The sequence below is a fragment of the Spinacia oleracea genome, chromosome 4 (assembly GCF_020520425.1).
Source record: "Spinacia oleracea cultivar Varoflay chromosome 4, BTI_SOV_V1, whole genome shotgun sequence".
NCBI lineage: Eukaryota > Viridiplantae > Streptophyta > Magnoliopsida > Caryophyllales > Amaranthaceae > Spinacia > Spinacia oleracea.
Window position 1 is genome coordinate 180051476 of NC_079490.1, and position 26047 is coordinate 180077522.

The following is a 26047-nucleotide window of genomic DNA, read 5'->3' on the forward strand; positions in this document are numbered from 1 at the left end:
GTTGCGGTGCGGTGCGGTAAGGTCGCGGTGATGCGGAAACGGAACGATCGCGGTTATCACGTATCGGGTCGCGAACGTATTTGATATTTAAATGTGGGACTAGTGTGGTTTAAATTGAAGTTTGAAAAGTCAAAAAAAAAAAATCAAAATGAGTACTAAGTATTTCCCACGTGAGAGGAAAAAGAAAAGGAAGTGGGATTGTGTACGACAACTGTCTCATTAAATATTATCTATAAAAAGCTTATCAGATGGCCACATTTCTCTCTCATTAAATAAAATATTTCTCTCTCATTAAATAAAATCTCTACCATGTGGCCCACAAGTAAACTCATACTGTACTACTTTAGTGAAGGAAAAAACAAAAAGTACCGTTTCTCTCTCCAAGACTCAATTTGCAGAGAGTTTTCCCCATCCTAACAATGGCGATTCTAAAAAAACAAGGGTTTTTTTTCTGCATTTTCCCCTTCAGTTCAGCCTGGCATCAATTCTTCTTCTTCTTCTTCATTTTATTTTCCTTTTTTTCAACCCAGCTTTTAAAAATGCGGTCAATTCGCGAGTATCTCGCTTTGTCTCGGGCAATTTTAGACCGTATAGGTCGGATCGGGCGAAATATCGCCGTTTTAGAATAGGGCGTGACAAACCGGCTAATATCGGTGCGCCAACTTCAAAATCCGAGTTAACTCGGGCGAACCGAGTTAACTCGGCCGAGTTTTTGTTCCATGGTCTTCCTTCCCCGAATTTGGTGGTAACCCGACTTCAAGTCGAGTTTCGGAAAGATCACCGCCCCGTGGAGCTCTCGTCCGGCAGCACATCGATGATAGGAATCAGGTATTTATCGGGTAAAGTCTCCCGATTTAATGCCCGGTAGTCCACACAAAACCGCCACGACCCATCTTTCTTTTTAACAAGTAAAACACGCTGGAAAAAGGACTCGTGGAAGGCTTAATTATACCTGCCATCAACATTTCCTTGATCAGCTTCTCGGTCTCATCCTTTTGAAATTGCGGGTAGCGGTAGGGTCTGACCCCGACCAGATTACTCCCCTCCTTGAGAACTATAGTATGCTCCCTGTTTCTGATAGGTGGTAATCCCGGAGGCATGTTAAATACTGAGTCGAACTCCGTGAGTATGAGACTTATGTTGGCCGGTGTATGTCCCTTCTCCCCTTTTGCCCCACCCCTTGCCTCCATCTCATTCAATTCTAACAACACTCCTCCACCCTCTTTGCGGATAGTTTTCATCATAGCTTTCAAGGGAATTCGGGTTCGCGCCAAAGTTGGGTCTCCACACAGTTGGACCTTGCGTCCATCCACCTTGTAGCTCATTGTCATTTCCAATTACTTTCTACAGTACCTAGTTTCTCCAACCACTCAACCCCCAATATGATGTCAGAATTTCCCAATTCAATGGGAAGGAAATTCTCCTTCACCACCGCCTCACCCAGCAAAATCACCACATTCTCGCAAAGCCCTGTTCCCCTTATGGAATCGCCATTACCCAACGATACTCCAAACCCACCCCCATCCGGTTACCGCAATCTTCAATTCCTCTATTGTCCTCAAGGATATGAAATTATGGGTCGCCCCGGGATCTATCATCACCACCACTTCCCGACCCTCAATTACCCCCAATAGTTTCATAGTTTTCGGGCTAGAAAAACCTACCACCGAATTCAGGGCAACCTCCGTGGCGAAACCCGTCTCCGTCGTGTCGGGACTTTCTTCCTCCTAAAATTCCACTCGACCGCTTCATCTTCATCCATTAGTATTACACTTAATTCCTTACGACGACATACATGGCCTAGCTCCCATTTCCCATCGCACTTGAAACACAATCCCTTTGATTTCTTGTCTTAGAGCTCTCCTCCGTCAACCTTCTAAATCCCCCACTTAGTTTCGGGTAGGTAGAGATGGAACGATTGTTGTTTACATAAAGTTGAGAGCCCATAGAAGTAGTTGGGCCAAACTTGTTCTGGCCATGGTATTGGGTTGGTTGGTATCTACAGATGGACCCCCTCCTCCTCCTAACCTTTGTGAAGTGGGGTCCGTACCCGACCCGCTACTGTAGGATCCGGTTGTTGTCGACCCGCACCGGTATATCGAGAAAGATCCGGGTCGAATCTGACCGCGGCCACTACTCCTCCCCTTTTTATGCCATTCACCCTATTCCTTTCTTTAACTCTAGCTGCGACCTCCATTGTTTGGTCCATGGTCAAGGGATTCAACACTCGTACCTCCGCCTTGATCTCCTCCTTGAGTCACTTAATGAACTGGGCCATCAACAAACTATCCAGGATTCCTTCAACGGTGCCGCTATCTCAATGAACTTCCTCCGGTACTCAAGGATCGTGGTGATTTGAGTGGTGGACAACCACTGTTCGTGGGGGATCCCACGTTCATGGGTCGGAATTGTTGTAGGATCCTTGCTTTCAGATCTACCCACGAGTTTACCGGCGTTCTCCTATTCTCCCACTGGTACCACTTCAGGCATCACCTTCCATCGCCACCACCGCCGCGTCGACCTTCTCCTCCTCCGTGAGTCGGCAAACCATGAAATATTTCTCACTTCTGAGTATCCAGCAATCTGGGTCGTTCCCTTCGAACAGCGGCATCTCCATCTTTTTGTACTTCCAGTTTCCATCGCCGCCGCCTCCACCTTTGCCCTTCTCGAAAACGCGGCCACTCTCAACCTCTTGTTCCCCTTTCTTCGACCCTGTCTCTTCTTCTTCATCAACACACACGAAGTCTTGTTGGAAGTTGGGTGTTTTCTTGAAACCAGTCATCATCTCCTTCAATTCTCTTTGGAACTTTTCTTGGTCCGTTTTCATCATGGCTCCTCTCGTAATCGATCAATCCTTCCTTCCGGTCGAACCGTTGCTGCATCCACCGCCTCCTGGTTCCTCCTGGTATCCTCTCCAATTTTCTCCACAAACTTCTCAACCAAGGTCTGCTGGACGGCTGCCATACCCTCAGCTAGGACTTGTTGGATTGTCCCTTCAAGTCTATCCATTCTTCCCTCCAACCCTTTAATCCTCTGTGTATGCGAAGACACCATACTGATTTCCCTTTCTTTCCCTGGTTCGTATCTGCTCTAATACCAAGTGCAACACCCTCAAATAGCCTCGCACCTGCAGACAACACACAGCACAACACAAAATGCAGAAGAAGGATGTGTTTGGTAGATTAAAGCTTAAAGCTTGTTTAATACAATAGAGACGTTCGAGAGGTCTCCTGCTCTCCCAACTTTCTACTCAATAATTCTCAAGATGTCCTACAATTCCCTTCCATTCTCCTTTTAATTACAACTGCTGAAAATAAGACAAAAAGCAATTAATAAAAGTAAGTCAACAAAATAACAGCTCCAGGTGAGAAAACTGTTTAGTCTGCTGCAAGGTTGCTCCCACAAGGTGGAGTAGTTTCTCCCTCTGAGTTGGTGGTAGCTTCTGTGTCCCTTTTGTCCTGTATTGCAGAATTCCCTTTCTTCCTTCTTGTATACGTCTAAAGCAGTTGTGGGTGGTGTTGGGATATTGCACCAACTTAAACTTCGTTTGACTCATGGCAGGGCTAAGAGTACACCCTCACCAGTGTTAGATGAAAGTAAAAGAACTTTTGGGTACTTTAAGCTTATACTTCCTCCGGGTTATTTTTATAGTGCACCATTTGAAACTTTACACTATTCTTTGACCATCTTTCGTGATATATAAGCAACGAAAAATATATTCATGTGGGATCTAGTTAGATTCATCTCGATACATACTTCTAAAAAAAATACTTTCTTATAATTGTTATTAATATATAATTGAAGATATTATTAGTTAAATTTGTGCATTGGCAACTTGGGGGATCTAGTTAGATTCATCTAGATTCATACTTCTAAAAAAAATACTTTCTTATAATTGTTATTAATATATAATTGAATATATTATTAGTTAAATTTGTGCATTGGCAAACGTGAAACTCCAAATGATGCAATTACTAAAAAAACGAAGGAAGTATTTGATGGCCTTTTCACAATCTACAGGCCAAATTTAGGGCCTCTTTTACTAATTTGTGCAAACAGTGATGTGACTACATTGTAATAAAAATTCAAGGATGGAAATTGAAAAATATGTTGAATACTTGAGTGTTCATTTTTACCACAAAATTTCAGACATATAGCTCGACAACTATAAAATTGCATTTCCCGCACGATCCCCCTCTTCTTTTGACCACCACCACCCACACCGCCGGTGATCACACGTAGGGTGTCGACAAATTATGATTATCAAACAAGTTCATTTTTTCCATCTATTTGAAATCACCACCACCAAAGTCTAGTTTGCAAATGAACCACAAGTCCTCATAATCTAGATTACAGCACCTAGACAAAGGATTCAAAATTCAATAAGCCATTGCTACAACTAAGTGTCAAAAGTAGCAACTGCATGGCACTTCCCATAACAGTTGCCAGTCACAGGTCAAAAAAAAAGGGTATTCTGCTGCACTTATGTTGCAGAATTGTAATTTAGGCATCTAGCCCTTTCTTAGTGATATAATATTTTCTCACAAGACTCCTTGCTAATGGTTTTTCCTGTATACTAGATCAATGGCCACGCAAATGCTTAGCGACTTTTTCTACTCAGAAAATGATTCACGACAAAGATTACCCTGATATTAGCATCATTGCAAAATTTGTAAGTTTTCCCTTTAGCCCTTCTAATGCATCAATCTATATTGTGGTCGAATCACTCAATGGACCATGCATACAGAACATCTATTTAAGATCCCTTCAAAAGGAAGAAAATTGTTTTCTTGGGATTTCAAGCTAGACCTTCACTCCAACAATCCTTATTCATCAACTATCTTTGTGAAATACATTGACCAAAAAATGAAAGAACTATTTCAAACTAAATGGGTCTAAAAACAAACCACACAAACAAATTCTAAAAGAAAATTAGTACCTCTTGCACGAAGAATAGGGTCAGTGGTGGTCAAATACAGCTCCATTTCCTTTACCTAATGTTACCCAAGTTAGAAATACTGGTAATTCCATGAATTTAACAGAAAACCCAGAATTGTTTTTGAAGAATCATGAAAAAAATTATGTAACTGCAACTGAACAATGATTTTTACCAAAAATTCCATTGTAATTGAGTCATTCTTCAAGAGAGAAGCAATTGAATTAACACTAGCAATCTGTGAAGAAATTACAAGGGTATCATAAATTTGAGCAATTTTGGTTCAAATTACGATTAACTTGTAAATGAAATTGAAAGGTAAATTTGAAGAAATTGAACCTGTTGAGCAGGAGTGGTTGATGAATCAACAAAGGATTCGATTTGCTGCACCAATGATTTATTTGGCTCCATATATTTCTTGGGAATTATACAGAGAACAAAAAAGGGTGGTAATTGACAAGTGGGGGAGAAGAGATGAAGCTTGAAAATGAGAAGACACCACTTTCGATTTTCTGGGTTTAACTCCTTCCAGGGTTTAAGGTTTTGCTGTCAAATACTCCGTAAAGGGCCAAGGACTTGGGGCATTTAGTTCAGTTCTCACTTCTCACTTCTCACTTCTCACTTCTCACTTCTTCACATTTTCCCCCAAGATATTGAAATTAATTGGTAAAATTAAATTAGCAAATAATCAAAATGATTAGGGAAAAATAACCAAGGAAGGAACTTAGCCAAAAAACTATACTAATTAAACAAGAATTACATGATTCATCAATAACTACGGGAAATGTTTATGGTTGAATCCATCTACATAAATAACTATTTAAGCGCAACATTAAACCATCTTTTTTGTTGCATCCGTAACACCCTCATATAACCATTTACAATCAGCTGCTATCTCATGAGCTGACTACAATGTAACAATCCTATTACTTTGGGGGACCATATCCTTGGAGCTCTTATCCTACATCATGACAACTCCTGTCATAGTGCTATAAGTAGTGTACTATTTCAAGTTGTTCCTCAAATGCGACGGTCTACAGTTGATTCCTGTGGTTCGCGGGTGGTCTGAGTCCATTTCCAAATTGAACTTCATAAGTTATAACATTCAAATGCAGATAAAATAAGGCTCTTTCGGATTTCATAGCGTACCTTCTGAAGCCACACTTTGCGCCCAAGTGATAACAACCTTAGTAGATGTTGCCAAGAGTTCCTCAAACAAAATATACCAACAACAAATTAGAATATCCTCAGAATTAGACAGATTTTTAAAGCACAGGATACAAAGGAAGCATATTTGCAAAGAAGTAAACATTTCTGTAAGTGAATATAAGTCACAAGTTTATTACGTAGTTATCCTAGATGATAGAATATCATAAATATACGTTATTAACTTATAACGGTGTTCAAAAGTCAAAACTAACGCTAAACAGGGGTAAAAAGAACACTCTCTACTTCCTGCTGCTCAGAATTCCGTTGTGCCACTACCTTCGATATTGAAAACATCTGCCCTTCACACAAGAGTTTTGAGCATTAATTAAGTACAAAATATTTAAAACATCATATCACTAAATGCGGTTAATAGAAATAAAAAAAAACATACCTTTTGAATGGTTTTTGTGAAGCATAACTTATGTTCATCCATGGAAGCATCGATAAACTCATCAATATGGCCCTTTAAATCCTCTAGGAAAGTCGCATCATCTTTCTTCTTCCTCCGACATGAAGCAATTGCTGGAGTTGGTGCAGTAGCAGATGATTTAGTTTCAGCTGGATTCTTCTGGGAATCCATGTTAGATGTTACCAACCTGCTACTAAAAAAATTGTGCTCAAAGTGCAACATAATAAACACATTTTATTCTAGATCAAGGGAACCAGATAATTCATTCAGTCAAAATAAAAAAATGAGTGTTCTCTCTAAACATGTTCAATAACCGCGAATAGATCTTAAAGCATCCAACTCACTATATCTGATAACCGAGAATAGAAGTATGGAATCCTGTAAATGAATGATTGAATGACCCAGAATTCAACAGCAACATCGTCACTATTTTAGCATCCAGTTTACAAAGAACTTCATGGCATGGGCACCCAGGCACAACCCGACACATTTAGTAAAAGAGGATTCAGAGATCACCCGTAGAGCTACCAGATTAGATGACATAACAAACAAATCAATGATATGAACCATTGAAGCAGGGAATTCCCAGATCAACATGGACAGCATATAAATCTTCAAGTAACTTGAAACAACCACGGTGAGCAACACATCTTTGAACCCAGAAAAACCCTCTATAAAAGTATAAAATCTCCTTGAAAACACAAAAAAGAACACCAAATTCCCTATAAGGGAACATCCCAAAGATTTCAATCCCAATGTCAAAACCGACAACACTTTTGAGGTCTCATTCAAAATCCATAACTTGTAAGCATCAACAAAGAGGAAAAAGAAGGATGCTTTGAATTGCCAAAAAAAAATAAGGATGCTTTGAACAATTAGGTGTCAAAATCTGAATTATTGCGGTGGAGCACGTTGAAGAGCAAGTGCCTGTAAGCTTGAGGCTTGTGAAGGACCAAATCAATGACGAGAATCAAGAGCTCGCATTCTATGTACTCATCAGCAAATATCACATCTTAATTACATATGCAAGCTTCTCTTATATATAGTCTAGTCATTTACGTTCCAAACTAAAGACGAGCTTATTTAGATATCTAGATCTAGGGAAGCTTCAAGTTTAGATCATTGTAAAGTCAATAGACAACTAAACACACATAACTTTCAGAAAAATACATCACTGAAATCATAACTCGGCAGGAAAAGGAAGCCTGGAGTGTACTGCTCTTTCGTGAGACTGTGAAAGAAGATTTCCGGGACACCAGAAACATTCTCTATGAAGTGACATGATCTAAAATGTTCTTTAATACTTTAACCTAGGTAGGAAAACAAAAAAACTGTCTGAACAAGGATTGATAAGCCACAAAGAGAACCATGAAATTTGAAAATGTTAGTTTCCTTCTTGAATTTTTTTAACCCCTAGTTCATCAGCATAAAAAGAGACAAAAAGCTTGTATAATAGCTCCTATCATGATTATATATGTCTCATTCCGATATGATGGACTAATTCTTCAAGTCCTTCAAACATTAAGGGAATAAAAAATATCAATTAAAAGCATACAATCATGTATGCATACTACACCAAGTTCCCCAAATCAATACTCGATCCACAACATATTCAATTATGATATCGAAAAATTAATCAATAATAGCCGAATATTCATCCACAGGCAAGTGAGAAAATTGACCTTGCTCTTAAAGTGACCCAGGTGTGTTCATCGCCAGAAACATTTGATTTCCATTGGGCAGATAAGGCCACATTAGCACTCATTCTTAATTGTAGCAGCATTCTCCTTCAATCTTCCTAAACTCAATCATAGCATTCTCCGTACAATGATTTCTAATTGTTTAAATTTCATAAAATCCAAAACAAAATCAAACACAGTAGACTTCAAGAATCGAGAATTGGATCTGAAAATTGACGGGAAAAAGAACGAATTCAAAAATAAAATTATCATCCATGTAAACCAAAAAAACCTAAACTTCATAAATCTTTATAACCCTAGTAGTTAAAAAAATGAGAACCGATATAATAGGAGATCGAGAAAAGTAGGTAAGCCCTTACCTTGGAGATCTGGTTCTAGGCGAGATGTGTCTGTAAAACATCCTTGTCTTCCGTCTCTTCCATTTTTTATCAGATTAAGCAGGAAGGGGAGAAAAGAGAGGTTAAAATGGGGAGCAAGCATGAAGGGGCAAGAACATAAACCAGGTCAATATGAGAGAACAGAAATTGAAAACGGGGAGATAAAGAAGAAGAGAAGCAACCAGGTCAATATGAGGAATAAATCGACGGAAGAAAGAGAAAAGGAGACAAAAAGAGAGAAAGTGAAAAAAAATGTTGCCAGTACAAGGCATCAGATCAAAGTTGCCTCGTCGAGTAACAAGGCATCAGATCAAAGTTGCCTGCTTGCACCTAACCACAGTCTGTATGCATCAGTGCAAAACATTACAGCAATAAGGCCCTTTTTTTTGTTGCAGTTTAGTAACATTCAGTCCAGGGAAAACAAAACAGGGCCTAAGAGTCTACACAGTACCCTTGAGGGGTGAGGCACCTAGCACAGTGTTTTGACGAACCAATCACGCACTGAGGGACATGTATCAACTTAGATTGTCACATGTGTGCACGAAATTACCAATCCACAAACCAAGTGTTCGGCTTATCCTCCCTCCCCACGACCATCAGCGGTTTTGAAACAAAGGTACACCAATAATTAGTACCGAGTCGACTTATCCATACTCGTGCCATAACAAGAAAAAGGTGTCATTTTTGGAATCACAAAAACCACACAAAAAAAACAAGGCCACCAGAAACAAGGTAATTGAATTCCTGAACCTGGCAGCTAATATATTGACTGAATCAACAAACACAATATCAAGTTGAAACTACAGCAACCAAGCATTCCTTATCAACAATTTATCATCACTCTCACCTTACAGGAAATTGTAATATCCTACCAACACCTCTGTCTTCTCCATCAATATAGAATCTGTCTATATAAAAACCCACAATGACAGTTCTAAAGTAAAGTACCACACCAAAATAACCCACAACTTTCTTTCAACCCTTTTACCAGAACAAGTGAAACAGAGTTACAGAGTTTACCTCAAACTTTGTACCAAACTAACCACCATTATCTTTACACCTTATAACAGACTAAGTTTGGTAGTCAAGACAAAGGCACAGGTCGAAAGCGAACATCCCCACGATCAGTTCAGCATAACTCAAAGCATGCACGTCTTTCACACTGGAAAAAAAAATAAGGATAAGCAAACAAGTTACAGTATACAAACATTACATAATTTTTCTACAGAAGCTAATTTGATTGTTCAGATCACAAAGAAATGAAATCAAATTCCATAACAAGATTATACGGAGTAACAGATTATAAGTTCAGTAGCCGAGAATCATGGGCGAGATAGTGCAAGCAATAGATATAGATCGAAATAGAACTCCAATGGACTCATAGCATCAGTCCACCATAACTCAAAGAATGCACAACGCCTGATATTGACAACTTTTCCTGCACAGCTTGATGACAAATTTTAATTTAAAGGGAGCGTAGGCTTCAGTAACTCATAAACTCTAGCAACACAGAGACATTAAAACCTACCATATCCAGCTGAAAATTCACCACCAGATTCATGAGAATCCCTCGCATGAGTTGCATAAATGTTCAGAATGAGAGGGATAACACTATATATCCTTCTAAGGATCAATAATTTTACATTCCTACTTCCTAGTACAAGTATTCATCATGCAATAACTAAGTAATGATCAAACAGTAAAGCCCATAGTTTGTCCCCTTTGAATGATGCGACTTAGGTAGAGAGAGAGAGAGAGAAAATGAAAAAATAGAATAATCAACAAGCCATTCTCTTACAAGATATAACTGCCTCCCTAATTTATAATTCCTAAGTCCAACCAACTTGCTCTCATATTCAATGGATTTCACCAACTTCTTGCCCAAGGCAGTCTCTAACTGATATTCTGCCCACACATGTAGGATGCATTTCCCAAATTTTCTTAATTTCCTTGCACGTATGACAAACTTTATCCTAACATGGGGATAGGTGGGGAAGCTAAGCACTATAATCACCCCAACTATGTTAAGCACATACTCCCCCCTCAAATGAACAAAATGCATATATTTTCAGTCGCAAACGATACAAACTAAAATTCTGAAAAGTTAGTTACGTGATCAATTAATCTGAAATGGAGGTAGTACCATACCCTCAGGATTCATCTTAGGCATAGACTTAAGCGCAGGTGGAATTCTAAGGAAACTCTCCTTGGCAGCATCTAATTCACGCCGAATTTTCTTGACCTCATCCTCGATCACCTCGTCCTCGATCTTCAGCACTTTCTGGTCACTGAAATGCCGCAAACTCCCTCCAATTCCTGAAAATTGAACTCATTTCATCAAAAAATCAAAATACTCACATCATAACCAAATTCGATACAAGAAAAGTTGAATTTCAGGAGAAACTGAAAAAAAAAACCTTCAAAGGTAAAAGTACTGTAAGTCCGAGAGAAAACACGGAGGCGGAAGGGAATGAGCCTGCATAAGGCAGCCATGGCAGAGGAGGAGAGAGAATTTGCTGAAAATTCAGGATCGCATTGATGTTGATGGAGATGAACTCGGAGGAATTAGGGTTTTTTGATGAACAAGTCTTGCTGTGTGTGAAGGAGTTGGAGAGAGAAGGAAGAGTTGCGTCCTGGTGTTCCGACCGGAAAAAAAATCCGCTGTCGAAGAAAAGATTCAGCTCGAACACAGCACCGCCACCACCTGGTTGAGTCTGTAACGAACGGCACATGAATGGTGGTGGGAAGATCGGAATTTGGTGGCTCGTTGTGGAGTTTGATTTGAGGAGAGGGGGCGGAGGTGAGAGGAGAGTGGAGCTTAGGTTAGAAATTGAAAATGATCCAGGAGGTGGATCAGAAGAAAGAAAGGAAAGGAGAAAAGGGATAGCAAAAAAATTTGGAAATATGCAAGAACCAAGAATCGAACCTTGGTTGATTGAGCAAGGCTAATAGAGCCTTCAAAGGGAAGGAAAATAAAAACTTTCCTTATGAATAGTGAATTTCACCCAAATGTGACTCAATACACTATTGTTAAGCATAGTGTTTTGAGTTCATGCATTTTAAAGGTTTGGGAATCTTGTGTGTGGCCCGGGCAATGCCCCGGTCGCTACCTTGAATAGTTTAAATTTTAGATTTTTTTGAGATCAATATTTGACGAAATGCATGTATACCATAAAGTTAAAAACATCAATTAAGTTTGTAATTTTTCAATTAGATAATTTTACTATTTGTATGATTTGTTTTCTAGTGGAACTAAGTGCTTCAAATTAATAACACCAAATTAGATATAATCAGCCATACAAGGTATTTCTGTAGTTGATGCTTATAAGATTCATGACATCATGTTTCTTCATAGTTGTCATAATTCTTTATTATTTTTTTCAAAATATTCCATAGAAAATAAAAAATCAAATAAAAATTTAGTTGGTTTAGACTTCATGTTAACATTTATTTATAAATTAATGTGAAGAAATAAACCACATTTGGTGGTTGGTTAAGATGGTAATGAGAAATATCATTCAAACATGAGGTCTAGAGTTCGAACCTCATTGTATTGATTTTTGGTTATCCATACATGACATACCACTTGGTGAGTGAATGATGTGGCGCAAAGGGAAGAGTACTAGGTGGCATGCATAGACATTTTCCACAACGCCTTTTAATATATTAGTATAGATAGATGAAACTTAAAAAAGAAAAAGATAAGGTGAATCAAATGACGGTTACAGAGTATGGAGTATTGATTTAATTAGAATTATCGTCAACTTAATTTTGGGAGAAATATCTCGATTAAAGAAAATAACTTAGGTGAATCGAACTTGAACACGATCTTTTAATCGGTCGTTAAGCATATATTGGGTTTGCAAACAGATAGTGAACGACTCGTTTATTAATCGAGTTGAATTAATAAAAGAGTTTTATATATATATATATATACAAATGAGGTTGTTCTTAAACGAACTATTCATATAAACAAGTTTTGCGCTTTTAACATTTGAAAACTTTAAAAGTTGTATATTTGATTTTTTTTTTTTTCTACACTAGGTTTTTTGGGAGGTTAAAAGTCAAATACGTGAGTTCGTTAGTTTTTTCAAAATGTAATTTCTTTGTCTTAAACAAAAACAAACAAGTTGGTTCATGAACATAATTAACCGAGTTGTTTACGAACATAGATATATGAGTTAATCATGAACTTAATTGAAAAGTATATATATGTTGGTGACCTTGGTGTTCAAGCACATTTATTAAACGAACTTCAAAATATGTACAAGCTTGGCTCACTTATTAAATACTATTTTTATATGTACAAGCTTGGCTCACTTATTCTCATTCTCATTTATATGCGTGCGAAACAAAATTATGTTATGTAGAAAAAATTAGGAAATCTATACCTAGTCTATACCTAGTATTTAAAAAGAATACCACATTTTATTATATGACATGTGTCAACACATTTGATTAGATGACACGTGTCATCCATTCTTTCTTCCATCAATTTGGCTTTTATTTTATTTTTTCTTTGTTGTTTGATATATTATACAACTCCAATCGCCTCTTTCACTCCATCTTCCTCATACAACATCAATTCACTAAGCTATTCATTCAACATTTTTCACTCCATATTCCCGATTAACACTCAATAGTAATACACTATTTAATTTATGTATTATTTCAACTTTTAAAATTTACCTTTATTTAAATCATATATTCTCTCTAAAATCACAAGCTCAATAAAATTTGAACTTAAAAAGATAAACTAAATACATAATAACCACTACACAACCGCCCGTTCTTGAACGGGCTCAAAAGCTAGTTTTGTTAAAAGTAATCCACCCTGTGAGCGTTCTTCGAAAAATAATCCCAGTTTTGAGTATTTTATAAATAACCCAACGTTTAGGGGGTTTCTTCCCAAAACAGTTCATTTTACCTACAACCCTGGTAGCGCGCAGGTCAATTTTTTTTAAAAAAGATTAAGAATGTCACATGTTGTTTTCTTATTGGTTTGGATATTTATTTTCATATTAAAAAAAATCTCCTTCCCTTCTTCGGTTCTTCCTTCTCCTTCTCAATCTTTCTATTTCCTCACTAGAATCCACCATAGCAGGCCCACCACTGCACCGCCACCTGCAACCATCAACAATCGCCCCAACAATCGCTCCACTGCCACAAACGCCGAACACCAAACCCATCGCAAGCAACCACCCAGCCACTCCCCCCTTCTTGCTAATTCTCATTCTCTCTCCTTCCATATTGAACCAACCGCAACCACCTCCCCTGCCATGCACAACCTTAAACCACCCTACAGACAATTCCCTCTTCGATATGTCGCCCCACCTAGACCCAAATTTCTCACTCCCGCTGCATCGCCACCTGCAACCACCAAAAATCAACTAATTTTCCCCTAAATCCCCTGCTTCTCATTCTCTTTTCTGACACATTGAACCCACCGCGCACAACCACCTCCTCTACAACAACCTAAAACCACCCTCCAACCAACTCCCTCCCTGATTTGTCGCCCCACCTAGCCCAAATTTCACTCCCATTGTGTCGTGACCTGCAACCACCACAAATCAACCAAATTTCTCACAAATCCCCATTCCCTCCAATTTTCAACAGAAATTACAATTTTTTGAGATTATTAGAGGCGGCCCATATTTTGGAGATTTGAATGTGAGAGAGGGAGGGAGGAGAAGAGAAAATTGAGGCAGTTCTAGGGAATGGGTGAGTTGAAGATGGTGGCGATGGAAGGAGGAGAGAGAAGGTTAGTGGTGGTTTTTAAACCCACCATGTCGCATAGAAGATATACCGAGATGAGGAAGGGGTTGTCATGTGGGAGAGGAGATGAAGGAGGAGATGTAGGACTATCGAGAGGAGGGTGAAGAAGGAGGAGAGAGAAAGAAGTCACAAAGGAGAGGGGAAGAGAGGATGATGTTTTTTAAATTTAAAATCTTAAAAATTAAAAATTAAAAGAATATAGACCAATTAGATAAAGACACGTGTCATTGTGACTTGTTAATCCGATTACCAACAGGTCATGGAATATTTTGGGAAGAAACCCCATAAACGTTGGATTATTTATAAAATACTCAAAACTGGGATTGTTTTTGGAAGAAGGCCAAAAGGTTGGCTTATTTTTTACAAATTTTCCAAAAAATTATTCGCCCTCTATTTCAATTATAACAAGAATTATGAGTATATGTAAACCCCAGAACCAGAATAAAAATTGTTGATCAGTTTCTTAATTACCAGACCTCATTGGACCATTACAAGGTAGCCTTGAGGTTCCCTTGAAATGAGACATAAAAGGGAGCCACTAGCTACGAAGAAGTTTCGGGAGTTAAGAAGGAAGGTTCGAGCTCATATTGGGGAGTATCCTAAAAAAAGGAACATTTTCTCTCCCTATCCATTTCGGTTTATGAAGATGTGAAAGCGCATTTCTCTCTATAAGAATAAGAACGGTAGACGAATTCCTTGCTTCATCCAAATATGTAAAAGATTCTAGCCGCACAGTTTCTCTAAAAAAGAAATTAGACATCAAAATAATTGGGGGATATATTTTTATTATGAAATTATTTGTTTTATTGAATTTTGTTTAAACAATCTATACTAATATATTAAAAGACGTTTTTAAGAACGTGTACGTGTCACGTAGACCTCTCCTTATTACGCCACTTCACCATTAATTAGCATCATGACATGTCATTATAACCAAAAAATATGTAATAAGGATCGAACACTGGACCTCTTTATTAAAAGTTACACTTCCTACCATCTTAACCAACAACAACTTATGTAATATCTCTCCATATAAGTATATATACCATCTTTACAATAAAAAAATACATTTGAATAAAAATGAATGAAAAAAAAGGAAACGATTACTTGATTTATAAATGTACATTTATTACTTTGAAGAAAAGGATCCGCCTTTATTTTGATTTCCGAATGTTGGGTTTCAGATTTGGGAGGTTTTTGATATCGTCCACTAATCTTATGTCACCACCGTAATTATATGACGACACCATCTATAGGTGCACGTATTTTTAAAAAATAAAGCCGAATAAAAGCCAAAACTCGGGGCAACGCCCGGGCTACACACTAGTTTAAATTAAAACATGATTTATTTGTGACAATATAAAGACGTGGCATAATAAAATACTTGAAGGGAAAAAATAAATTATGTGATTAGTAATATATGATTATACTTGGCGTGGCTGTGATTAAGTGTTTGATTGTGACTTTCTTTTTTATTTTTGACTTTTTGTCTGTTGTGATTAAATCTGATTTATTAACTAATTTTCTTTTACTCCCTTCGTTCTTAAATATTAGTCCTGTTTAATTTGACTTTTCAACTCGTTTCAACTCAATATTTAAACGTAAATATCTCCAAATATGTATGTTAGAAAAATATAAAAATTTGATATTGTTAAACTATACATTAAGACGAACAAAATAAGATCTCACAAGAATATGTTTTAAAGTACGTATTGGAAAGAAATTAGAAGATTCTCTTCAATTGTGAATAGTGTCAAGATTCCAAAAGGGACTATATTCGAGAACATAGGGAGTATGGTTTTTTATTTTATTTTATGATTAATGTTAATATAATTGGTAACTAGTACTTCATTAAATTCGATTTCCTTATATATTTTCTTTAGAAATTGCATGAATCAATCTATGATTTGCATTATGATTTCTTAATAGGTGATATGTATTAAATAATCAGTTTCTAAATTAATTAAATTCAATGTCATTGAACAATCAGCTTTTTAAGTAATTCATTTGATCATGAAGTTATGGAGTTCCTGGCGAACCTGCAACGAGTGTTCATCCTAATTCACTGACCAAGTCTTCCATCCTAATGGTATTTTTTTTCTTTTGTTGCGTTTATAACCTACGTAGTACAATTTTCTCATACCTTGTGTTATGGGTCGTTTTGTATGACGTGAGATCGACGCATGAACGGGTCAACGTGAATCAGATCGTACCAGTTAGCTCCTACTTTTAGGGAGTCGTTGTGGCTGAGTCAAGGTCAAATCAGTTAGAGAAGGTCAAGGAAGCGGTTTAGAAGATCGTGGAATCAGTTGAGCAATTCAAGGAGCATTACTAGCACAACTATCTCAACAATACTAGACTTGGAGTTCTGTATAAATACCACCATCATCCAAGACCTAAAGGCATCGGATCCTCTCCGATCCCAAGATATTACTTCCCATTATCTACCCTCCTGTGAGAAACCGTTCGAAAACCACCCAAACCACCTACGGTTAACTAATCATCTCCTACTTCTATTATCTTCCCCGTATCCAAGTGATCAGAAGAGAATAGCAAGCTTTCCTTCCCCTAACAACAAACGTACTGCCGTAATACGAAGCTCATCCACAACAAGCCCTCCCCAAGCATATCATCCACTCATGTATTCCCTTCGTACACCCTGTTATCTTTTACCTATGTTTTACTATTAGCATCGTTTACATACCCGCGAATAAACAATGTACTTGTATTCAACGAGGCTTTTTATGCCAGTAACATAGTGGATTGGTGGACTCATTGCCACCCGCGGTTTTTATCCCTTTCGGGTTTTCCGCGTCACCATCTCTTGTCTCGTCTCTCTTTATTTTCCGTCATTTATTTCCTGTCATTTGCATAATTATTTTATCTAGTCGTCTATGTCCCAACCAAAGGTCGTCCATACGAAATTTGGCATAAACAGTTTGGCGCCGTCTGTGGGGAGATGGCTAGATTTATCTTCAAACACATATCCACAAATATTCTCTCAAACACAATATCCGACCCACTTGGGTTCACCAATAAATTTGTCGTCAGGCTATGGGTTGTTGTCATACTTTGTCGCCACCATGAGATGGAGCTACGTCAGGGCACATGTCATCAACATGACAGGTGTCGTCGACGGGTCAGGCGTCGTCGACGGTCAGGTGTCGTCGACTGTCAGGTGTCGTCGACGGATCAGGTGTTGTCGACCGGTCAGGAGTCACCGACGGGTCAGGTGTCGTCGAAGGTCAGGTGTCGTCGACGGTCAGGTCTCGTCGACGGGTCAGGTGTCGTCGAAGGTCAGGCGTCGTCGACGGGTCAGGTGTCGTCGACGGGTCAGGTGTCGTCGCCAGGCTCGTTAGTCGATGGAATATGGAATGACATCAGGGTACATGTCGTCGCCAGATCAGGTGTCGACATCAGCAGGTGTCATCGCTAGAAGCGACGCGTTTGAGTGGTCGAATTCAACCTAGATGATGCATATCGTGACAACAACGACACCAACGCTTGATGACATCGAAAATAGGTACTAATATTTATAATATTCAACTCTAATCGTTTGGCCTCGTTTTCGAATATGTGACAGGTTTCGGTCTAGACGTCACGGACCATCATGCAGATGTCATCACAAACAAGATACAATATGAGTTGTCTCGTACCTTGATAAGATCTCGAAGACGATTTGATCACTTGACGTCGCGAGAAGTATGGTATAAAACTCAACCCCAGTGATTTTAATTTAAACTAATATTGTTTCTAGTCCTTGTTGTCACTAAAACAGATGCGAACACGTGACGTCATCCACCAATGACATGACGTCAACATAGTTTCGTCCGACGTCACCTCCACATCAGTCGACGACGTCTCCAAAAACGAAGGCGACAAATGGAGATTCAGCAACAAATTGTCGGCAATACTAGATTTTGTGGCTAACTTCAGTCCAAGTATCAAATAGGAGAATTTGTAGTTGTCCTGAAGTCGCCACAGGGGAGCATATAGTATACTCTATCTCATTTAATTTTCATATAGTATACTTGATTTTCTTTTTATATAGTATACTTTGCTCGTTTTAATTTCCAAAAGCACTTTGAAATATATGTTATACGTTGTTATCCTACTTTTTGTACTAACATCGTCACCACTTGTCGTTTGATCATGTCGTGTCGCCAAGTATTGTCTTGTCTACAGGTACTGACGTGTCGCTTGGCAAGGTCGTGAGTAAAGCAGGCGACCAACGCTAGAAGTGTTACACGAGGTCACGACACAACATGAGGTCACGACGATACAACATGACGCCACGACAGCAAGTCACGACAGCAGGACGCGACCATTCTGGTTACCCCTATGACGACAAGAAGTTTCTTGGCGTTAAACATGGTACGTAGAAGTAATTATCGAACATCTTTATTTTAACAATATATTTCTTCGTAAGTTCGCCAACAGATCGTTGATTGATACATGAATATCAATGGGGGATAAAGGTACGAACATACTTTCGAAGTGAGTTACCTTTTATTTATAATATACACGTATTGTCGCTGCCACGTACATCGCAGATCGTGAGGGTCATCAACACAATCGAATGGTATGAGTGACTCAATTCATTTATTAGTGACGTCAAAATTTTATAAACTAACACCTCATATCCTATTGAAATTTTCTCATATATCATCCGTGATAACTATTTTTCATTTACTAACGACATGCCGCGACTATACGCGTTAGTATGTATATTAATGACAACAGCTTACCTTGATCATGACGGTATGCCCCGACGCCACGAGATGGCAATGACCGATGACACGACGCCACCAGACTACCGAGAAAGCTAAGGAAATCGGAATGTCGAATAATCATCATCAATGACCATGATGACACATGAGTAACTTCTAAACTATTTTTCACACACTTTCTCATTTCAATTCATTCATTGTTGTTCTCTTGTATTAATATGTCTCGTATTCAACGTTCATCAAGTTAACTAATAAATTTTTGCATCGCACCATGAATGTCTCAATTTCTCTAATGACTAAACCATTTTATCAAATCGTTTTGAGGTAATTTGACTTGACAGGACGTTTAGAGGTTGCATCATGCTGGCACGCATGTACGACGTCAAATATAAATGAACGTCATCATATCTGTGGCCGACTTCAGTCATGATATCTTCCTAAAGCCGCCACAGGGGGGCAAGATAGTACATACTCCCGTTCAGTTTAATATACTTGTTACAACTTTGAAATTTAACTGACGATGTGATACAATTTATTTTCATGATGATCTTGTCGTAAGATTTTGGTAACAGGTACGACGCTAAGACAAATGTACAAACATTGGGGGCTCAACTACTATCACATGTCGAAATAGGCGGATAAAGAAAAGTCATTGGGTTTCCCAAAGACGACAAGTGATAGGACGTCAATCGATTAACAAGAAAGGTAATTTATAAAGAGTTCACATGTATTTTAATTTACGACATATTGTAATGTAAGTTTGTCAAATGGTTTTACCAAAGACGTTAAGAAAAAGTCCACTTCTTAAGACAGTATAAGGAATTCACATTAACCATATGTTCTTTCTGGTGCCACATTGCGAGGATCAACCAATAATCCGACCAACATTGGAATGGACAGTGTCAAGACCAGCGATGCGTCATCATTCAACGTGACGGGACGTCGCCAAATGTGATGACGGTGGTACAAGCGATGACAATGATCTCAGGAACGAAAACAAGATCGGCGACGAGAGGTGTCACAACATCAGGACAATGCTGTTGATTGTAGAATCGTCATCAAGGGACAGTCAGCGACACGACGTAATTTCGTTACACGAGCCCATATTAAGTAATATCTAACACTTACTTCGTGCGTTGATTAATTTATTACATTTTTCACTACACTGCGATTAAAGTTCAATTTCAGTTTTTTTTATCTGTCGCATTGAATATATCCTTCCAAACGCAATTATATTATATTTATGTTTCATCTTATTTATTTGAAAATCAACGCTAACATCGCATCAAGCGAACGTCCACCTCTACCTTTTCTATTCTACAGATCACTTGTTGACGATATCACCAACGACAACAACAACGTACGACATCATCAGAAGACGACATCAACGAACGACGCTATCAACTACAAGCGACAACGTCTCCATGGTCATGACCCTTAAACTTATTGGATCCCAACGACGACATGTCGCTTCTAAGTGCGACCACTACAGACGACGCAGGTACTATTTATGTGCACATAACTTCGCTCTTTGAGTACCTCACAGGTGCCATCTATTCCACAACGAACAACAGAGACAGCGTAAACAACATTTTAAGCTAACGACGTGTATGCACCCTTGACGCTTGTCCAAACGCCTAACCAATCGCCAAATACAAAATAGAAAAACACACGTCTTTCCCCTTCAACACCGACGACAAACGAAGCCAGCCCAGAATACTCAAAACCTACTTAGACTACTGTTCCGAAAATCCCATAGGCTAAACTCTCCTTCCATAGACTGCACCATCGAAGCCTCTTATCCCTCGTCCTCATGTTATAGGAAACCTCACAACTCTTCGACTCTTCTTGACATTCGTCATAAGTTTGCTTCGAACAATCCACTTCATTTACCTGTAAATTCAACTTAGTCGCCTGCTACCTACCCTCACATGGCATTACATCTGATTAAAATGATTCGGCCTTGTGCCCACTCGACGCAACTTCCATCTCTAAATTCTTCGCATGACTACGAACAAACGAAGAGGCTTATATCGCCTGCATACGATGAATGTCACACAACGGCGACAATAGAGGAACGCTTGTAAACATCAAACGACCGAATAAGATACAAAAATTGGCCATGACGCCTGTAAACGTCAAACGACGTACTAAGTTACGACAGTTGGCCATGACATTTGTAAACATCAGACGACAGACTAAGATACAACAGTTGGTCATGACGCCTGTAAACATCAGACGACAGACTAAGATACAACAGTTAGTCATGACGCCTGTAAACATCAGACGACAGACTGAGATACAACAGTTGGCCATGACGCAGTAAACATCAAACGACAGACTAAGGTACAACAGTCGGCCGCGACGCCCGCAAATATCAAAAGACAGACGAAGATACAAAAGTTGGCCATGACGCCGGATACCTAACTAAATGCTATGTCTTAACATGTTTTCGCAAAGTTTTGTAAGAATTACACTATGTCGTCTTACGCTTGTTGAGAGAAACGATTCTTTCACAAGATGTCAGGTTTACATCTCATTAAGTTGAGGACACCAACATCGACATAAAGACACCAATATACGCGTGATGACATCGAGTGCTATCAGAAATCGTGGATGACACCAGGTGGTGACGTCATTGAACAAGGTTAAGTACGAAAGACGACGGACAAGCCGAAGACAGTGACAGATTAGCGTCGATAACAAACGAACATGGTGACAAGCTTTGAAGATTATTTTCCTAACTTCCGGCTTGCTACAATTAGGAAAATGGGGGCTATTGTTATGGGTCGTTTTGTATGACGTGAGATCGACGCATGAACGGGTCAACGTGAATCAGATCGTACCAGTTAGCTCCTACTTTTAGGGAGTCGTTGTGGCTGAGTCAAGGTCAAATCAGTTAGAGAAGGTCAAGGAAGCGGTTTAGAAGATCGTGGAATCAGTTGAGCAATTCAAGGAGCATTACTAGCACAACTATCTCAACAATACTAGACTTGGAGTTCTGTATAAATACCACCATCATCCAAGACCTAAAGGCATCGGATCCTCTCCGATCCCAAGATATTACTTCCCATTATCTACCCTCCTGTGAGAAACCGTTCGAAAACCACCCAAACCACCTACGGTTAACTAATCATCTCCTACTTCTATTATCTTCCCCGTATCCAAGTGATCAGAAGAGAATAGCAAGCTTTCCTTCCCCTAACAACAAACGTACTGCCGTAATACGAAGCTCATCCACAACAAGCCCTCCCCAAGCATATCATCCACTCATGTATTCCCTTCGTACACCCTGTTATCTTTTACCTATGTTTTACTATTAGCATCGTTTACATACCCGCGAATAAACAATGTACTTGTATTCAACGAGGCTTTTTATGCCAGTAACATAGTGGATTGGTGGACTCATTGCCACCCGCGGTTTTTATCCCTTTCGGGTTTTCCGCGTCACCATCTCTTGTCTCGTCTCTCTTTATTTTCCGTCATTTATTTCCTGTCATTTGCATAATTATTTTATCTAGTCGTCTATGTCCCAACCAAAGGTCGTCCATACGAAATTTGGCATAAACACCTTGACAACTATACAAATACTTAAAACTTGAAAGATACGTAGTACTTAACAATTTGGTGATTCAGATGGGGTGGTTGTCAATGCATGAATTTGGTGATTCATGTGGGGTGGTCGTCAATGCATGATCCAATTGTGCCGTTCTTCAAGATAATCCAATAAAGAACATGGGAGACTACGTTACGTTGGTGCTCAAACACATCAAGCATGAAGCTAAGGCCTCCGTTCTTCGTTTATTAAGTTTTCCGTTTTCTTTTGCTCTCTTTTGGTGTAATTGGGGATTTGGGGTACTATTATTCTTGTATAGTTGTATGTATGCAATACATCTTTGTAATATATTCCCGAACTACTTAAAATATACTACAAATAAAGTATGAACTTATATATATATATATATATATATATATATATATATAACTTCCACACTCATCAACATACGTCGTCCAATTGTACGAAACCCGCGGATGCCTCTGCTGTGAGAGTCGGGGATTTGGGCAATGCTAATAAGGTCGACGATATTTGTTCAATTTGCCGTGTGATCAACATGGTTTCCATGATGATTGTTAAGTGGCTCATCAATATATGTCAACCATTGATGTCCACTCTATCGTTTCGAGTTGCAGCCTACTCAAAACTCATGTATCTATCTAAGGCCAAACTAGTAGATTTTCTTGATGATATCATCTTATTCCTTGTAACAACTCTAGTTTATTTCTTGTTATTGTTTCCGATATATTCATTAATTAAGTGTTCCCTTCGTGAAAACTCATAAGATATTCTAAGAAGATCCTGATAATTTTTCAATCATCACTGTTGACTTCACTTGTCAGTTAAAAGTTCTTACTAGAAGAACAATGTGGAATCACCGTGTCTCAATTATAATCGTTTGTTCGAGTTTTAGAAAAATGACACTACTAATTATATATTTTGTCTATTCAATTGATACTTGTATGATTCCTTGAAAAAACTAATTGAAGAACGAAATTAGGGTTAGAATATAATAAAATCTGAGAACAAGTTGCACAATCTTAAAAATTATCATGAAAGCAGTTGAATCGCAAAAATCAAAGTACGTATTCATTGAAGATCATTAGATCAAATACAATAATCAACACCAAGTAAATCGAAACCCTAAATTGGAAGTAAATCGATGAAATTAATTAAGTAGAAGTGGAATGAAGCAAAGGGGAGCGACAAAGAGGACATGAAGTAGCAGCTCCAGTTGTTTTACAATTGAGAATCCATTCAACAAGGCAATCTAGATGGTACACATGAGGGCACTTCAATATCGCCACCGCCTTAACCTTATTATCACCACCGTCGTCATCAACAATCGGCAGCGCCGGCGCCACCTCATCTAGACATACAACGCATTTACATGGTAAGAACGCCGTCGCATCAGCAATCTTACTCATGTCCTTTATGATGACACCACTCTCAACTAACAAGCCCTTAATAACATCCCGGTTTTGTTTTTCAAGACACAAAACAATACGAATACGAGGAGGATAACTAAACATATCCTGACACTTAATGTACACCGAAGCAAGTTTGTCGATAATTTCGATTCGGAAAGACATATTGTCGACATCAAGTTCGTCAAGCTCTTCCATCACGGAATCCCACAACATTTCATAGAAGGTGTCGTCGTCGTCAACCAGGATTGTAAAAAAGGCGGTTTGGTTGTTGTTTATTTTGATCACAATCTCCAATGATTCAACATCATTAACTTTGCTTTCAACCGCGCAAGATTTTATCGTATAATTCGTTGACGTTGACGCCATTACAAATTAATGAAAAGGAGGGAGTTTGAACTTTGAAGACCGCAAGTCTGTGATTACGTACGTGATTTTGGGTAGGTTTTGTTTTGGCTTTAATGGTTATGTTTATTTAAGGTGGACCGACTACACCTACCTAAAATAGGTTTGTGATCTTGCGTTTACATATAAAGGAAATCTAGGGTTTTGTGTTTTTTTTAATCATAAACGCACCATATCTAGTGAGTTATCAGTTTTTAATAAGGAACTAGCTTTTGGGCCCGGGCGATGCCCCGGGTTCTTACATTAATAACATTTACATTTATTTATTTTTACTTTCGCAATGATAACATGAAACATATTATGACTTTGTGGTAAAGACTTTATCCTTTAAACTCAAGGTTATAGATTTTTTTATTTATATATATATATATAGTAAAAAGACAATTTTACTTTTTTAATTTTTTGAGGGGAAAAAAGGAAATACTCCGTATATTTTACTTCAGTTCATGTTATAGATCAAGCATAAACCACCAACCACTATTTCATTCGGTCGTGACTTAGTAAATTACTAAGTTACTACTGTAACTACTCCCTCCGTGACTCCGTCCCTTAATATTCGTCTCAATTTGATTGGCACATAATTTTGAGCATTTTAGTTGACTTATTAATTTATTAGGTGATAGTTGATAATGAGATTTTTTTTTAATATAATTAGTGGGAAAAGTGTCAAAATAAAGGGGTTGGGATGGGTTTGTTTTTTCGCATATCTAATATGTGTGGAAACACACATATCAACTAAAAGACAAATAGCTAAAAGACAAAAAAGGAAGTACCATTCATTTAAAAAAAGTACCATTCTGTAAAAAAAAATACCATTCTGTAAAAAAAAGTACCATTTGTGTTTAGAAAAGTACCATTTAATTATTTTTTTGTCTTTTTTCTTATTTTGTCTTTTGTTCTGATATGTATTTCCCCATACATATCTGATATGTATTCGTACTTCCTCGGTTGGGATAGGGTAGGGTGGAAATGAAGTATTTTTGGATATTTGATATGTGTTTGCAAATGCATATCAGATTAAAAGACAAAATAGGAAAAAAGACAAAAAAGAAATTGAATGGTACTTTTTAAAACAAAAATAGTACTTTTTTTTACAGAATGGTACTTTTTTAACAGGAATGGTACTTCCTTTTTTGTCTTTTAGCTGATATGTGTGTTTCCACACATATTTGATATCCGAAAAAACGACCCCGTAGGATGTGTGGGGATTGAATTTTTTAATATTTTTTTAGGGAGTAATGAATATATGTGGGTCCATGGTCAAGTGAAAAAATGATATAATATTAGTAAAAGTATGTCATTTGTAAAAATGGAGCGAGTATTAAGGGACGACTTTATAAAGAAAGCGGGACGAGTATTAAGGGACGGAGGGAGTAACTCCTAGAAAAACTCTAACAAACACACAATATTTATCTAATTAATTATTAATCACACATTCTCCCTTGATTCAGAATCACTTCTGTTTCTGCGAAGAAATTGCTAAGTGTGAAAATAAGGGAAGTCTCGTCAACCAGGGCTGTTGT

At 38.2% G+C, this 26047-nt stretch overlaps 2 protein-coding genes across 5 annotated transcripts in view; both read right to left on the reverse strand.

Annotated features, from left to right (window-relative positions):
- The window catches only part of LOC110775861 (MMS19 nucleotide excision repair protein homolog), a 27675-nt gene extending 22121 nt beyond the window's left edge, over positions 1–5554 (reverse strand). The window contains exons 1-3 of one of the 2 annotated variants that reach the window (XM_021980453.2): positions 5276–5554; positions 5112–5174; positions 4940–4994 (exon numbers count right to left, since the gene is read on the reverse strand). In XM_021980453.2, coding sequence (XP_021836145.2) covers positions 4940–4994; positions 5112–5174; positions 5276–5347 — 190 coding nt within the window. In that variant the 5' untranslated portion in view covers positions 5348–5554. Of the gene's footprint in view, positions 1–4939; positions 4995–5111; positions 5175–5275 lie in introns of those variants that run through there. The other variant, XM_021980454.2, reaches the window with a different exon arrangement.
- Positions 5555–6171: 617 nt separating this feature from the next.
- Positions 6172–9706, reverse strand: LOC110791403 (uncharacterized). 3 transcript variants are annotated; one of them, XM_021996144.2, is made up of 4 exons: positions 8614–9704; positions 8237–8459; positions 6537–6741; positions 6172–6439 (listed from the first exon to the last, which is right to left on the reverse strand). In XM_021996144.2, the coding sequence occupies exons 2-4, from the start codon at positions 8335–8337 to the stop codon at positions 6359–6361; spliced, it is 387 nt and encodes a 128-aa protein (XP_021851836.2). In that variant the 5' UTR covers positions 8338–8459; positions 8614–9704; the 3' UTR covers positions 6172–6358. The 3 variants fall into 3 exon arrangements, 2 of the variants coding, with proteins under 2 accessions (XP_021851836.2, XP_056699087.1); XR_008932526.1 differs by having other exon boundaries at positions 6537–6667; positions 8237–9702; XM_056843109.1 differs by having other exon boundaries at positions 6172–6444; positions 8237–9706.
- Between the last annotated feature and the right edge of the window lie 16341 nt (positions 9707–26047).

What these genes read in the sequence shown, in the direction of transcription:
- LOC110791403 (XM_021996144.2), bottom strand. Translation starts at nt 8,337, where the DNA reads ATGCTGCTACAATTAAGAATGAGTGCTAATGTGGCCTTATCTGCCCAA. An exon ending in TGGGTCACTTTAAGAGCAAG is followed by an intron (nt 6,742 to 8,236) that starts GTCAATTTTCTC and finishes TTTTAGTAGCAG; the next exon opens with GTTGGTAACATCTAACATGG. An exon ending in TCACAAAAACCATTCAAAAG is followed by an intron (nt 6,440 to 6,536) that starts GTATGTTTTTTT and finishes TGTGAAGGGCAG; the next exon opens with ATGTTTTCAATATCGAAGGT.